Below are 13,314 nucleotides of genomic sequence, written 5' to 3' on the forward strand. Positions count from 1 at the left end.
AATATGTTAATATAGATTATTAGATTTTAATATATAAATATAATAATATATACACACATAATATATATATATATATATATATATATATAATACACATATATATATATATATGTAAACAAACTTTTGTTAGATATGATTAATCGCAATTTGACAGCACTAAATATATATATATATATAATGTGTGTATAATTATTATATTTATATATTAAAATCTAATAATATATATTAACATGTTATGTAAACTTTTATGTTAAATATAATAATTATTATATTATATTTAGTGCTGTCAAATTGCGATTAATCATATCTAACAAAAGTTTGTTTACATAATATATAATCGCAATTAATCGATATGACAGCACTAAATATAATATAATACAATATATTATAATATAATATAATTATTATATCTAACATAAAAATTGTTTACATAATATGTTTATATATATTATTAGATTTTAATATATAAATATAATAATATATATATAATACACATACACACATATATTTTGTAAACAAACTTTTGTTAAATATGATTAATTGCAATTAATCGATTTGACAGCACTTAATATAATATAATATAATATAATATATTTAGTGCTGTAAAAAACAATAATCACGATTAATCACATCTAACATAAATGTTGTTTACATAATATGTTAGTATATATATATATATATATATATAAACACATATTATGTAAACAAACTTTTGTTAGATATGATTAATCATATAATTGATTTGACAGCACTAAATATAATAATATAATATTAAGTTAAAAAATCAAATTAATTTTTAATTGTTTTTATTAAAATAAAATTCCTTATATTTTTGTTATACGTTTTCTGTTCATCATATAACTTGGTTCACTAATATACAGCAGATGCCAAATGATGTGCGGTTACCATTTTATTTTTACTATTTTATAACAATTTTATGTCATATGTATTTATATGTGTGTGACTTCGGCAGGAGAACGAGTGCTGGCAAGCGGCTCGGTTCAGCTACCGCGGTTCACTCTCCTGGAGTCAGGAAGTTTACTCATAAGCCCCTCCCACATATCAGACGCCGGCACCTACACCTGCATGGCCAGCAACTCCCGTGGCATAGACGAGGCCTCGGCTGATCTCGTGGTCTGGGGTGAGTGTGTTTGTGTTCTGAAGTGTATAGATCAGAGGCTATCCTTTTACTTTATGATGTCCATGTTCAAGTGTGTTTGCATGTTTGTGTCTTACACCTGTGCATATACTGATGTGCATTTACTTGGTTCCACCTTACAGCACGTACACGCATCACTAATCCACCTCAGGATCAGAGCGTCATCAAAGGAACAAAAGCCACCATGACCTGCGGTGTGACGCATGACCCCAGCGTCTCAGTCAGGTGCGGCCCACATACACTTGACTGCAAATAAATGTTGTAAACAAAGAATGTTTTGCATTTTTTTTTTACTTTTTTTTTTTTTTGTGATAAAGTAACTAAAGCCATGTGGGTAGGGGAAATATTAACCAGCTACATGTTTACTTTATTTGAAGAAAATATGAATATTTCACCTTCAAAATGACATGAAGGACACTGCTATGTAGTTGCCTAGTGGTACTAAATGGATTTTTGTGTGTTGCTATGCAATTGTTAGGCTGTTACTAGGATGCTAGAGTGTTCAGGATGCTTTTTAGGCTATTACTAGGTAGATGCAATAGTGTTATGGGTGGTTGCTAGGCCATTACTATGTGGATGCTTGAGTGTTTTGAGTGGTTGCTTGTCCATTACTAGGTGGATGCTAGAGTTTTCTGGGTGGTTGCTAGGGCATTACTTGATGGATGCTAAAGTTTTATGGGAGGTTACTAGGGTGTTACTAGGTGAATGCTAGAGTGATCCTGGTGGTTGCAAGGGTGTTATTTTGATGATGCTAGAGTGTTCTCGGTGGTTGCTAGGGTGTTACTAGGTGGATGCCACAGTGTTTTTTTGTCGTTATTATGGGTGTGCTGCTTGGTTGCTAGGCCATTACTATGTGGATGCTTGAGTGTTTTGAGTGGTTGCTAGTCCGTTACTAGGTGGATGCTAGAGTTTTCTGGGTGGTTGCTAGGGCATTACTTGATGGATGCTAGAGTGTTATGGGTGGTTACTAGGGTGTTCTTAGGTGAATGCTAGAGTGGTCCTGGTGGTTGCAAGGTTGTTGTTATTATGATGATGCTAGAGTGTTCTGTGTGGTTGCTAGGGTGTTACTAGGTGGATGCCACAGTGTTTTGGACAGTTGTTATGGGTGTGCTGGTTGGTTGCTAGGCCATTACTAGGTTGATGCTAGAGTGTTTTGAGTGGTTGCTAGTCCATTACTTGGTGGATGCTAGAGTTTTCCGAGTGGTTGCTAGTCCGTTACTAGGTGGATGCTAGAGTGTTATGGGTATTTGCTAGCCCATTATTGATGGATGCTAGAGTGTTATGGGTGTTTGCTATGCTAACCCATTATTGATGGATGATGCATTGATGCATTATTTGGGTGATTACTAGGTTGTTACCAAGTGAATTCTAAAGTGATCCTGGTGGTTGCAAGGGCATTATTATGATGATGCTAGAGTGTTCTGAGTGGTTTCTAGGGTGTTACAAAGTGGATGCCAGAGTGTTCTGGGTGGTTGCTAGGATGTTTGGGTGGTTGTAGTTCTGTTCTGTAATGTCACTCAAATATAGCGGGATTCAGGGAAGCTTAGCGGTAACATTTTGCTTTCTTGTCTTTCAGCAATGTCAAGCAATGGAGCACTTAGGAATAAACTAGTAGGAATATCCCACTGCTAACGTTGAGCAGAATGCAGGGGTTGTTAAAATTCCTTACCCTGAGTATGAGCAATAGTGATGCATGCCTTAGCAATATCATAGCCTGCCATGTTTCACACCATTCAAATCCCAATGGATAAAATCGTCTGATGTTAATGACGCCACACCAGCGTGAAATCATGAGCCATTACATTATCTCAACATTTACAACTACCGTATAAATCCCCAGAATCCTTTGAATCTCCCTTGAATCTCATTGCTCACAATTGAAAGTCTGCAGCCTCAACCATCCTCCATTACGCCAGACCGGCATCAAAGAGTGATTTGAAGGCAAGATTCAGACTGAACTTTACTTAGTGACGATTTTTAAGAGTTGTTTTCAGCTGATTCAGTGATGTCAGGCTCCTTCTGTCTTCGCTTCCATTTCTTTCTGTCCTCCGCAACCTCCTTCCGAACACCCGTGGAGGCTTTTCGCTTATTTTGTAAAGAATGAGGGATGAGAAGGAGGTGTAATTGTGTTGGATGGAACCAGTAATTGATAGCAGCAGTAAAAGGATTTCCAACAAGCCAGGCCATGATGCAATTAATCACGAGTGTTTGTGAATGCGTATCTGTTTCCAGCGTGTGTGTGAGAGTCTTATCGATTACGCAGAGGTCGGACACATCTGTTAGAAGCTTCTGATGACCTTGGATGTTCCCTGAACACTGTGCAGTGTCTTTGTGATGAATGTAATATGTAGAGCTGCTCAGTTAAATACACTGTTTCATACACAAAGGTGTCATGTGGTAACTACATTTGCCAGACCAGTGGCACAAAGGAACGATTGCTTTACTGACAATGAAGTGATGCAATAAATCATTGTCATGCTCTCTCTCTCTCTCTCTCTCTCTCTCTTCTAAACTATTTTTAGTTTAATTTGCTGTTCATTATTAGATTTAAGTTTAACTTTAATTTGTATTTGAAGACATCAAGGCTGTTACTAAGTGGATGTTAGAGTGTTATGGCTGGTTGTTAGATATTTTATTTTTGGCGTTTACTCAGAATGTGTGCTCTGCATTTTACCCATCCAAGTGCACACACAGCAGTGAGTACTGAATACACACACACTGTGAACACACACCAGGAGGTTTTTTTTTTTTTTTTTTTTTTTTTTTTTTTTTTGCTGCAGCACCCGGGGAGTGATTTGGGGGTTAGTTGCCTTGCTCAAGGGCACCTCAGTTGTGGGTAATGAGAGTGGAAGAGAGCGCTGTTCATTCACTCCCCCCACCTACATTTCCACCTACAAGTTGGAGAGAAATGGGGGCGGGGCGGGAAAGGACCAAGTCAGGATCATAGACTGTAAAAAAGAAGGATAGCACATCTCCTCTTCCTTCGACTGTAGAAAATGAAGCCAAAATATCCCAATAACGGTCATTGCCGATTACATCGTTTGGAGCCCGAGTCTGTGCAGTAGTGTTCCTGAGGTGGAGCCATGGGAGCGCCCATATTCCCACTCCCACAGACTCAATCACAAGCACAACTGTCGATCACGATGTTACACCCCTTTTTACAGCATCAAAAAACTAAAACCAAACTTATTGGGAAAACAAACACTTTAACATAGGTCTGCATGATGAGTACTTCATAAAATTACAGAAACCATCTTTGGAAAAAATTTTTGCAATGTAATTGGATTATATAGTTTGGCTCACATCCCATTCAATTACATTGAGAGGGCAGGGTTTAAGACCTATACTGCAGCCAGCCACCAGGGGGCGATTGAAATGCTTTTGCCTTCACTTTTCAGGTCTTGCGCGTCACACTTGGTCGGGACTTGAACTCAGGTTCCCCGAAGCACAACTGGCGCTACATGTCAGAGCACTGCCCACTAACCATCGGCTCTGACTTGCTGCTAGAGTTTAACAAGATTGATGCTAGAAGTGGGTGGTTGCTAGGGTGTTGCTAGATTGATGCTACAACATTTTGGGTGATTGCTAGGATGTTGTTGGTGGTTGTTAGACCAATAATGGGTGGATGCTAGAGTGTTCTTGATGGTTGTTATAGTTTTACAAGAGTGATGCTAGAACTGGGTGGTTGCTAGGGTGTTGGTAGATGGATGCTACAACATTTTGGGTGATTGCTAGGATGTTGTTGGTGGTTGCTAGACCAATAATGGGTGGATGCTAGAGTGTTCTTGATGGTTGTTATAGTTTTACAAGAGTGATGCTAGAACTGGGTGGTTGCTAGGGTGTTACTAGATGGATGCTACAACATTTTGGGTGATTGCTAGGATGTTGTTGGTGGTTGCTAGACCAATAATGGGTGGATGCTAGAGTGTTCTTGATGGTTGCTGTTTTACAAGAGTGATGCTAGAAGTGGGTAGTTGCTAGGGTGTTGCTAGATGGATGCTACAACATTTTGGGTGATTGCTAGGATGTTGTTGGTGGTTGTTAGACCAATAATAGGTGGATGCTAGAGTGTTCTTGGTGGTTGCTATAGTTTTACAAGAGTGATGCTAGAAGTGGGTGATTGCTAGGATGTTATGGGTGGTTGCTAGGCTGTAACTAGGTGGATACCACAGTCTTCTGGGTTATTGCTTGGCTGTTACTAGGTGGATGCTAGGATATTCTAGGTGGTAGCAAGGGTTTTACTAAAAAGATGCTAGAGTGTTGTGGTTTCTAGTAGGGCTGCACAATTTATTGCACAATATGAAAAATAACATTGAAATAGTGCTTAAACACAATTCTTAGTGCGATTATGAAATTGCAAAGGATGCGCTTAATTTTTTTATGCGCAGCTTTTCAGTGAATTATGGCTCCAAATGCTAATCCATCTGAAAGCACGGCAAGTTTGAGTCGCTTATAATGTACATTTGAAAAAGCAACAGGCGTCAAACATCTTTCCAGACATGAGAAGCATTTATTAACATCTTGTACAGCAAAACACAACATTTAATAACATGTTTTTACTCCAAACTCTGTTCAAGAGCACCCTCTGGCTTTCAGATGGAGAAGCATTTACTATTGATCACAGAGCCGTACATCTCTGACAAGCTGCACATAAAATAATCTCAGCCTTTACCAAATCGTGTGCGGTTTAATTGTGATAAATCGTGCAGCCCTTGTTTCTAGGTCTTTATTAGGTGGTTGCTTGTAGTGATTTCTAAGAAATTTTAAAAAGAGGGTTTTAGGAACCACCACTATTAACATTAACATTGCAAAATTTTCACAATCAAATCCAGATGGATCAAATCAACTCCTGCTGTACAATATTTCCTTAATTTTCTGCTTTGCTGAGAAATTTCACATTATGTTATCTGTATTTTAATGACAGAATAAAAAAGCTATGTATACACTGAAATGGTCTTGAAATGAACTGATATTTGTAGACCTATTGGTTTATGTTTTATGTTGTTTGTCTGTACTTTCAGGTTTGTTTGGGAGAAGGACGGTCAGGTGATCTTCCCTCTGTCTCTGCCTCGACTGCGACTGGATGTCAATGGAACTCTGCACATCTCTCAGACCTGGTCAGGTGACATCGGCACATACACCTGCAGAGTGACATCAGTGGGCGGCAATGATTCCCGCAGCGCACACTTACGCGTGAGGTCAGAGATGAAAACTCTCTCCCATCGTCCTCTCTGCTCTGTTCCCTATCCACACAGTCCTTCATCTCTTATGATCATTTCTTTTTGATTTGTTCTCTCTCCTGCACTGTGAATCGTACCTCATTCGGTTTTTCAATATCCCTGTTCATCACCTGCACTCATTCGGTTTCTTTTTCGGTCTCGTTGCCTCCATATTTTAATTTAATAGCATAGTAGTTATTGTCTGCTTGTCTTTTTTTTTTCTTTCTGTTCATATCATTTTTTTGAATGTGTTTTGATTCACCTTGTCTTTTTTTTTGATGGGTAATCACAGTCGTTTTAAACTCATTCTTTCATTTCCACATTTCTCCACTGTCAAACATTGCCGTTCTCTTTTTAAACTCTTCTTTAATATAAATTCTATTTTATATTTAAAGTATATGTCACATTTACGGGGGCTGCAACTTGATGATACAGTCAAATGTGTTGTTAAAACTAGTCAACTAGATAGCATGTAACATGAATAGTTCTAAATGGCAACCTGCATTGACCTTAGTTTTGTAGAATAACCCATTTATGTACTTGTTTTATTTAGACATTAGACATGGAATGCTCATTTAATGACCCTGAAAAATAAAGACTATCTCACGCTCTCTTCTTCTTAAATAACATTTTACCCACAGGCAGTTGCCTCATGCCCCTGAGAACCCCACCGCAGTGTTAAGCACCACAGAGAAGAGAGCCATAAACCTGACGTGGGCCAAACCTTTTGATGGGAACAGCCCTCTTATTCGCTACATTCTGGAAGTGTCTGAAAACAGTGAGTAGACCTCAAATGTGGATCATTAATCTTGGGAAAGTTGTGTGACACTGATATAGTTACCTTGTTATGAATTTCACTGAAGATGTTCTGAAAGTCATAATAATGTTAAATAGAGTAAATAATTATTATTATTATCAAAATAATTTGTTTATATTAATAACACCAATAATAATTATTATTATTTAAATATGTACTATAAAAAACCCACTTGTTTATATTATTATTATTATTATTATTATTATTATTATTATGAATAAAATATTAATACAATTATTTTGTTTATCATATTAATAACATAAATATAATTTATAGTATTTATTATTATTATTAATGTAAACAAAATTGATTTGTTTATATTATTATTATTAAAATATCAATACATTATTAATAAAATTATTTTGTTTATAATAATAACAATAACATAAGCATCAGTGATAGTATTTATTATTATTATTAAAATAATATTCAAAACAAAATTCAATAGTTTATTATTATTATTATTATTTAAATATGATTAAAATAATTTATTTATAACAATACCTATTATTAATATATATTATTATTATTATTATTAACTACTTTTTTATTAAAATATTTATTAAAAATAATAATTAAAATTAAAATAATAACCAATAGCAATATTTAAAATGTTTAATAGTATTATTTATTATAGGGTTTAAGGTTTAGCAAATATCACAAACAATTATTTAAATACATAAAATACATGAAAAAGTTATTGATGCTACTTTATAGGTTCTTATTCTATGTTTGTGTTCTTCAGCTTTTTTAAAGCACCACTAAATAGAAACTTGAAAGGGTCTTCTGTGGCTTCATAGGACCTTAAGTAAATTGTATATGTAAAACCTCTTTTTTAATCTTTAAGATTGTTGGTTTAGTTCATTAAGTGTCCTTCATTATCTGCTCTACACAGACGCTCCTTGGACTGTCCTGTTGGCCAACATTGAGCCAGAGTCGACTGCTGTAACAGTCAACGGGTTGATCCCGGCACGCTCGTACCAGTTCCGCCTGTGTGCCGTCAACGACGTTGGCAAGGGCCAGTTCAGCAAGGAGACTGACCGGTGAGCTGATCATAGGGTCCTAAAGCCTGTCGAGTATCATAGCTGTGCCCTGTCTGACCATAAAGATAACTCTATCACTCTGTCACAGCATGTGAAAATTGCCTGTGCTCTCATGGGACAGTGACTATGGGAGGATTTATCTGTCTGAACGTTCTGTGTATACGGCTATATTTTTCTTGGATGTGTTTATGTGTGTCAGTGTACCTTCCAAGGATCAGTGCAATCAAAGCCCTCAGCATGTAAAGAAAGCTTTTCGACACTTAAATTAGACATTCAGCAAATGCCCCTATCAGAACGGACACAAATCCTTCTGGTTCTCCTGAGGTTTGAGACAAACCTCTTCTAGCCACGATAATCCCAACTCAGAATTTACAGGATCAAACCAGCCTATATACAGTAAGAGAGAGATACAGAGAGATCATAGTACATCTCAGACAGTATATAGCAGAGACGGACCATTTGAATTTAGGACAAACTATACTCTAAAAAATGCTGGGTTAAAAACAACCCAAGTTGGGTTGAAAATGGACAAACCCAGCAATTGGGTTGTTTTAACCCAGCGGTAGGGTTAAATGTTTGCCCAACCTGCTGGGTAGTTTTATTTAACTCATCTATTGTTTAAAAATTACTGTATTGCTTAATTAAAATGAACCCAAAGTATGTTGGAAATGAACATTTATTAATGTTCAATTAATAATTATTAAACAATAAACATTTATTAAATTGCTTATTAATACATTTATATTAATAAACTATTAAATTTATATTAATAAAATATTAAAGCTTATTAATAAACATTCAACTTTTGTCTATTATTGTTGTCTCTAATTGCATCTGGTTTTTAATTTCCAAACTATTTTGGGTTCATTTTAAGCTAGCCATATAGCAATTTTTAAATAATAGTTGGTTTAAATAAAACTACCCAGCAGGTTGGGCAAACATTTAACCCAACCGCTGGGTTAAAACAACTCAATCGCTGGGTTTGTCCATTTTCAACCCAACTTGGGTTGCTTTTAACCCAGTATTTTTTAGAGTGTAGCTAGAGTAAAAGAAGTCCCGCCTTCCAAGTAAAAGAGCCAGTTGTCAGTCAACAATGTCATCGCTTGGTGTTTACAACTGTTCTGAAAAAATGAAAATACAACTTTTTTAATTTTTTTAGCCTAAAAAACAAGTTTGCAATACCATTCATGTCCTATTTTATTGCTGATTAGAAATATTATATACGTTTTTGAGCCCAAGATGGTTGTTGAGTGAACTGACTTTCCTTGACTTTGGCTACATCTGCAGCTCCTGGTATTATTTTCATTTTAGTGTATTGTATTTAGTGGTCAATGCCAATATATCAGCTGATTTTTCTGACATTTCTTAAAATTTATTTATTTATTTTTTTTGAGGATAGTGTCAGAAGTAGGACATTTATTTTGACAGCGATGAAAATGTGCCCCTCGCGTCTGGAGTAGACACGCTGTTTTGGTACTTGTGACATTTGAAGCAGAATCATATACTTTTCACAAACTTGTCCATGCTTAGTGAAGAACCATGCATATTAATTTATATTTTTACACGGTTTTACAATACTCAATTCTGATTCTTCAATTGCACCATCTAGTGGTCTGTTATTACATAACAACATGCGCTACAACTGATAACTGATAACTTCAATTCATTTTGAGGTAATAAAATATGTCAAATTAATATTTGTGTTATAGACCTATTTTGCTCCGCGTCGTGCCTAACAACGCCCATTAGCTGTTATAAATTCACTGTAAACCATGGCTTCACGGGGCTTATTGCTTTTATTAAATGGTTACCACACAATACATATTAAAGCCAAGAAAATATGTAACAGTGCAACTTTCACTGAAAACCTTCCTTCCGCTGGAAAAACTAGTCCCTGACCGCCATTAGATGGCGCCAAAGACTGTCTTTATGAGTGATTCAATCAGTTGCGAGGACTTTTAATGTTGAAAGGATCGAAACTTGTGAACACGGAACAAGACGCAACTGACAAATATTTTTTACTAGCGCTGTCAGTCACGGGGAAACCCATTACCTGTTAAAAGACAAGATATCACAGCGGACATTCAAACAGATTTTTGATGAACATAGGACTGACCTAAAGGAAACCGCTATATCTAAATGCAGGTAACTTACTCTCATAATACTCTACTATAATACAGTAAGCTTAAATTAACAATATCAATAAGAACAAATATATAGAGGGGATGCTAAGAGGGGATGCTAAGGGTGTTGTGTAGTGATACACAGAATCTTTGGGTGAAGCGGTCATAGCCGTGTTTTATCGTGAATATTGACCAATCAGAATCAAGGACTGGAACTAACCGTTTTATAATGACAGTTCTGCTGTAGCAGTCTGTCGAAGCCACAGAATAAAAGAATTTTAAAAAAGTTATCAATTAACAAAAGTTAAAATTCTGTGAAATATTTACCAGAATTGTGAGTTATAAAATCTGGGAGAGCTGGGATATATAAACTCGCAAATGCAAGAATAAAGTGAGATAAAAATGTTATAGGCTATGTTTAAACATTATGTAAAATGTTACAGGTTTAAATATTTGTAACAGATGTATGTATGTCCTCTATGAATTACATATGCAAATATTATGTAGACTTACTGTTTACATCAAATTCATTTTTTAATAGTAGACTAATTGCAGGTTTCATCAGTCCAGTCTGTGAATTGCAACATAAACATCTGAGTTTAGCTTCAAAGGGTGTCTTCAATAACAGTATTCTTTAAAAATGAAGACTCTTTTTTGCATTCAAATTCTGACATCCACAGGCACAACAAATCATGTTTCTCTTATTCTGTGGATTTTGCACATTTTCCTCCACTTGCTACCGCTGTTTTTCTGTCACGACTATGTGCTTGCAGCTGTAAGTGACGTAACTGTCTGCTCTGAATTGGGCAAGTATCCGCATATTAAGCTGGACAATTCGCATTGGGGTCTTGTATCACCCAGAAGAAGTTCCTCATAACAATCTGCTGACTGTACACTATCCTTTAGACTTGCCATGCCTCCTTTTTATAATTTCAGACCCCCCAGTTTGGGAACCACTGGCATCAGCCATCAAAAAATCCATATCGGTTGACCAATTACTTGTGTTTACCTTCTCTCCTCCAGGGTCTCTCTTCCAGAAGAGCCGCCCAGCGCTCCGCCTCAGAATGTCATTGCCAGTGGCCGCACCAACCAGTCCATCATGATTCAGTGGCAGCCACCACTAGAAAGCCACCAAAATGGCATCCTGAGAGGGTACATCATCCGGTGAGACATGTCTACTCATGTCAGGGGTCTTATTGTATTTTAAACCTTTAGTTTTTTTCTCTGTTTTACACTTATTTCACTCTCAATCTTTCATTGTATGTTTTTCCAAGTCAACGCCAATATGACTCTTTCCCAGCTGGGCTAAATTCTCCTTCCCCACAGCTGGTTTGTGGGTAAATTTGATTGTATTGTATTATTTCAAGGCTACTCCAGGATTTGAGCACTTCAGGGCATTTTCCTCTCTGTCAGTGATGACAGTGAAATGGACTTTTTGTTCATTTATTTATATATTTTTCTCTGTTCATCATTGAGGAAAGCTGAAGGCCGTTTTTGATATTGCGAACCTTGGTCGCCCCATATGGTCCTCGGCTCAGTTCAAAGAAAACACAGAATGGCCTGACATTTCTAGAGTGGTTCTTTGTCACCCTCTGTTGCTTATAGATGGTACTGCGATACAAAAACCAAGAGACAGATCTGATTATGAAGAGTAGATGACAAGGTATATTTTTAGAGATGCTTATCAGAGCACCTTAGACAGGGTTATCTTGGGAAATTCTCTGATCTGTCAAAGCTCTCTGCCCGTTAAGATCAGAAGATCTCTGCATCTGTCCTTGACAGTAACAATATAGCCCTCTGCTAATCTCAGGTATCGCCTGACCGGTCTGCCTGTGGATATCCAGTATAAAAATATCTCTAACCCTGATGTCACCAACCTGCTGCTGGAGGATCTCATCATCTGGACTAATTATGAAATTGAGGTGGCGGCCTATAATGGAGCTGGACTGGGTGTTTACTGCCATAAGGTTACAGAGTGGACACTCCAGGGAGGTGAGGGCTTAGATCTGATCCATTCATGTTTGTTTTGTTTTTAATTGGAGTCTTCACATCACCTTACCATTCAGTAGTCAAAACAGACAACCCCCCCCCCCCAAAAAAAAACACCATAAAAGTAGTCCATATAACTTGTGCTCTAAATTCAAAGTCTTGTGAAGACATACGATAGAGCAAACCAAAATATATAATATATGTATTTATTTACTCAAAATAAAAGTTTGAGGTTACTGTGAACTGTTGTTCCCTTTTGTTTTCCTTTTAAAAATGACAGTGTATGGGTTTGTAACGATCTGAGGCATATTTGGATAATTATTCCCTTAATGTAACCTATAATTTGTTAAGACAGAACTAATGTATCTTTTACGTCAGTTTTCTGGGGTTTAGCAGCTGAGATGTGTTACCAAAAATAGAAGTCTCATTTGTTTCCGTCTCTGTCTTCCTTTTTCCATTTTACCTGTCAACCAGTTCCCACCATCGCTCCAGGCAATGTGAAAGCAGAGCCCGTCAACTCCACCACAATACGCTTCACCTGGACAGCCCCGAACCCGCAGTTCATCAACGGCATCAACCAGGGCTACAAGGTAAACGCTGAAGGAATGAGAATAAATCTGCACTCAGACCTGAGCTGCTGAAAATGCATTAAACGCAGCTTTTATTTTTAGGTTTTTAAAAGTTTGTTGATGAGATTTCATGCAAGGGTAGCCAAAGGTGTCTTTCAAACTCCCTGCTCTCATTCCTTTGTTTTTGTTTTTGCTGAGAGATCCTGAATTGATCCTTCTGTCACTCTGGTTCTTTATAGCCAGACAGTCTCTGGAAAGAATTGTTTAGGACAATTACAAAATGGAGACAGTCAGCCGGACACATTAGTCTTAATAGCTTATTAGCCAGGTTTAGGCTCGGTCCCATACAACAACAGCTGGGATTGGAGGGAATATTTGTCGGCAGGCTTTTCTCT

At 36.9% G+C, this 13,314-nt stretch overlaps 1 protein-coding gene across 11 annotated transcripts in view; it reads left to right on the plus strand.

Annotated features, from left to right (window-relative positions):
* Positions 1-13,314, plus strand: part of sdk2b (sidekick cell adhesion molecule 2b) — a 387,802-nt gene that overhangs the window by 302,839 nt on the left and 71,649 nt on the right. For all 11 annotated transcript variants that reach the window (XM_067368564.1, XM_067368569.1, XM_067368568.1 and 8 more), the window contains 8 exons: positions 974-1,141; positions 1,282-1,384; positions 6,181-6,357; positions 7,020-7,156; positions 8,091-8,238; positions 11,385-11,525; positions 12,172-12,353; positions 12,825-12,940. In XM_067368564.1, coding sequence (XP_067224665.1) covers positions 974-1,141; positions 1,282-1,384; positions 6,181-6,357; positions 7,020-7,156; positions 8,091-8,238; positions 11,385-11,525; positions 12,172-12,353; positions 12,825-12,940 — 1,172 coding nt within the window. The remainder of the gene's footprint in view (positions 1-973; positions 1,142-1,281; positions 1,385-6,180; positions 6,358-7,019; positions 7,157-8,090; positions 8,239-11,384; positions 11,526-12,171; positions 12,354-12,824; positions 12,941-13,314) is intronic.

Source organism: Chanodichthys erythropterus, chromosome 19 (genome assembly GCF_024489055.1).
Source record: "Chanodichthys erythropterus isolate Z2021 chromosome 19, ASM2448905v1, whole genome shotgun sequence".
Taxonomy (NCBI): Eukaryota; Metazoa; Chordata; class Actinopteri; order Cypriniformes; family Xenocyprididae; genus Chanodichthys; species Chanodichthys erythropterus.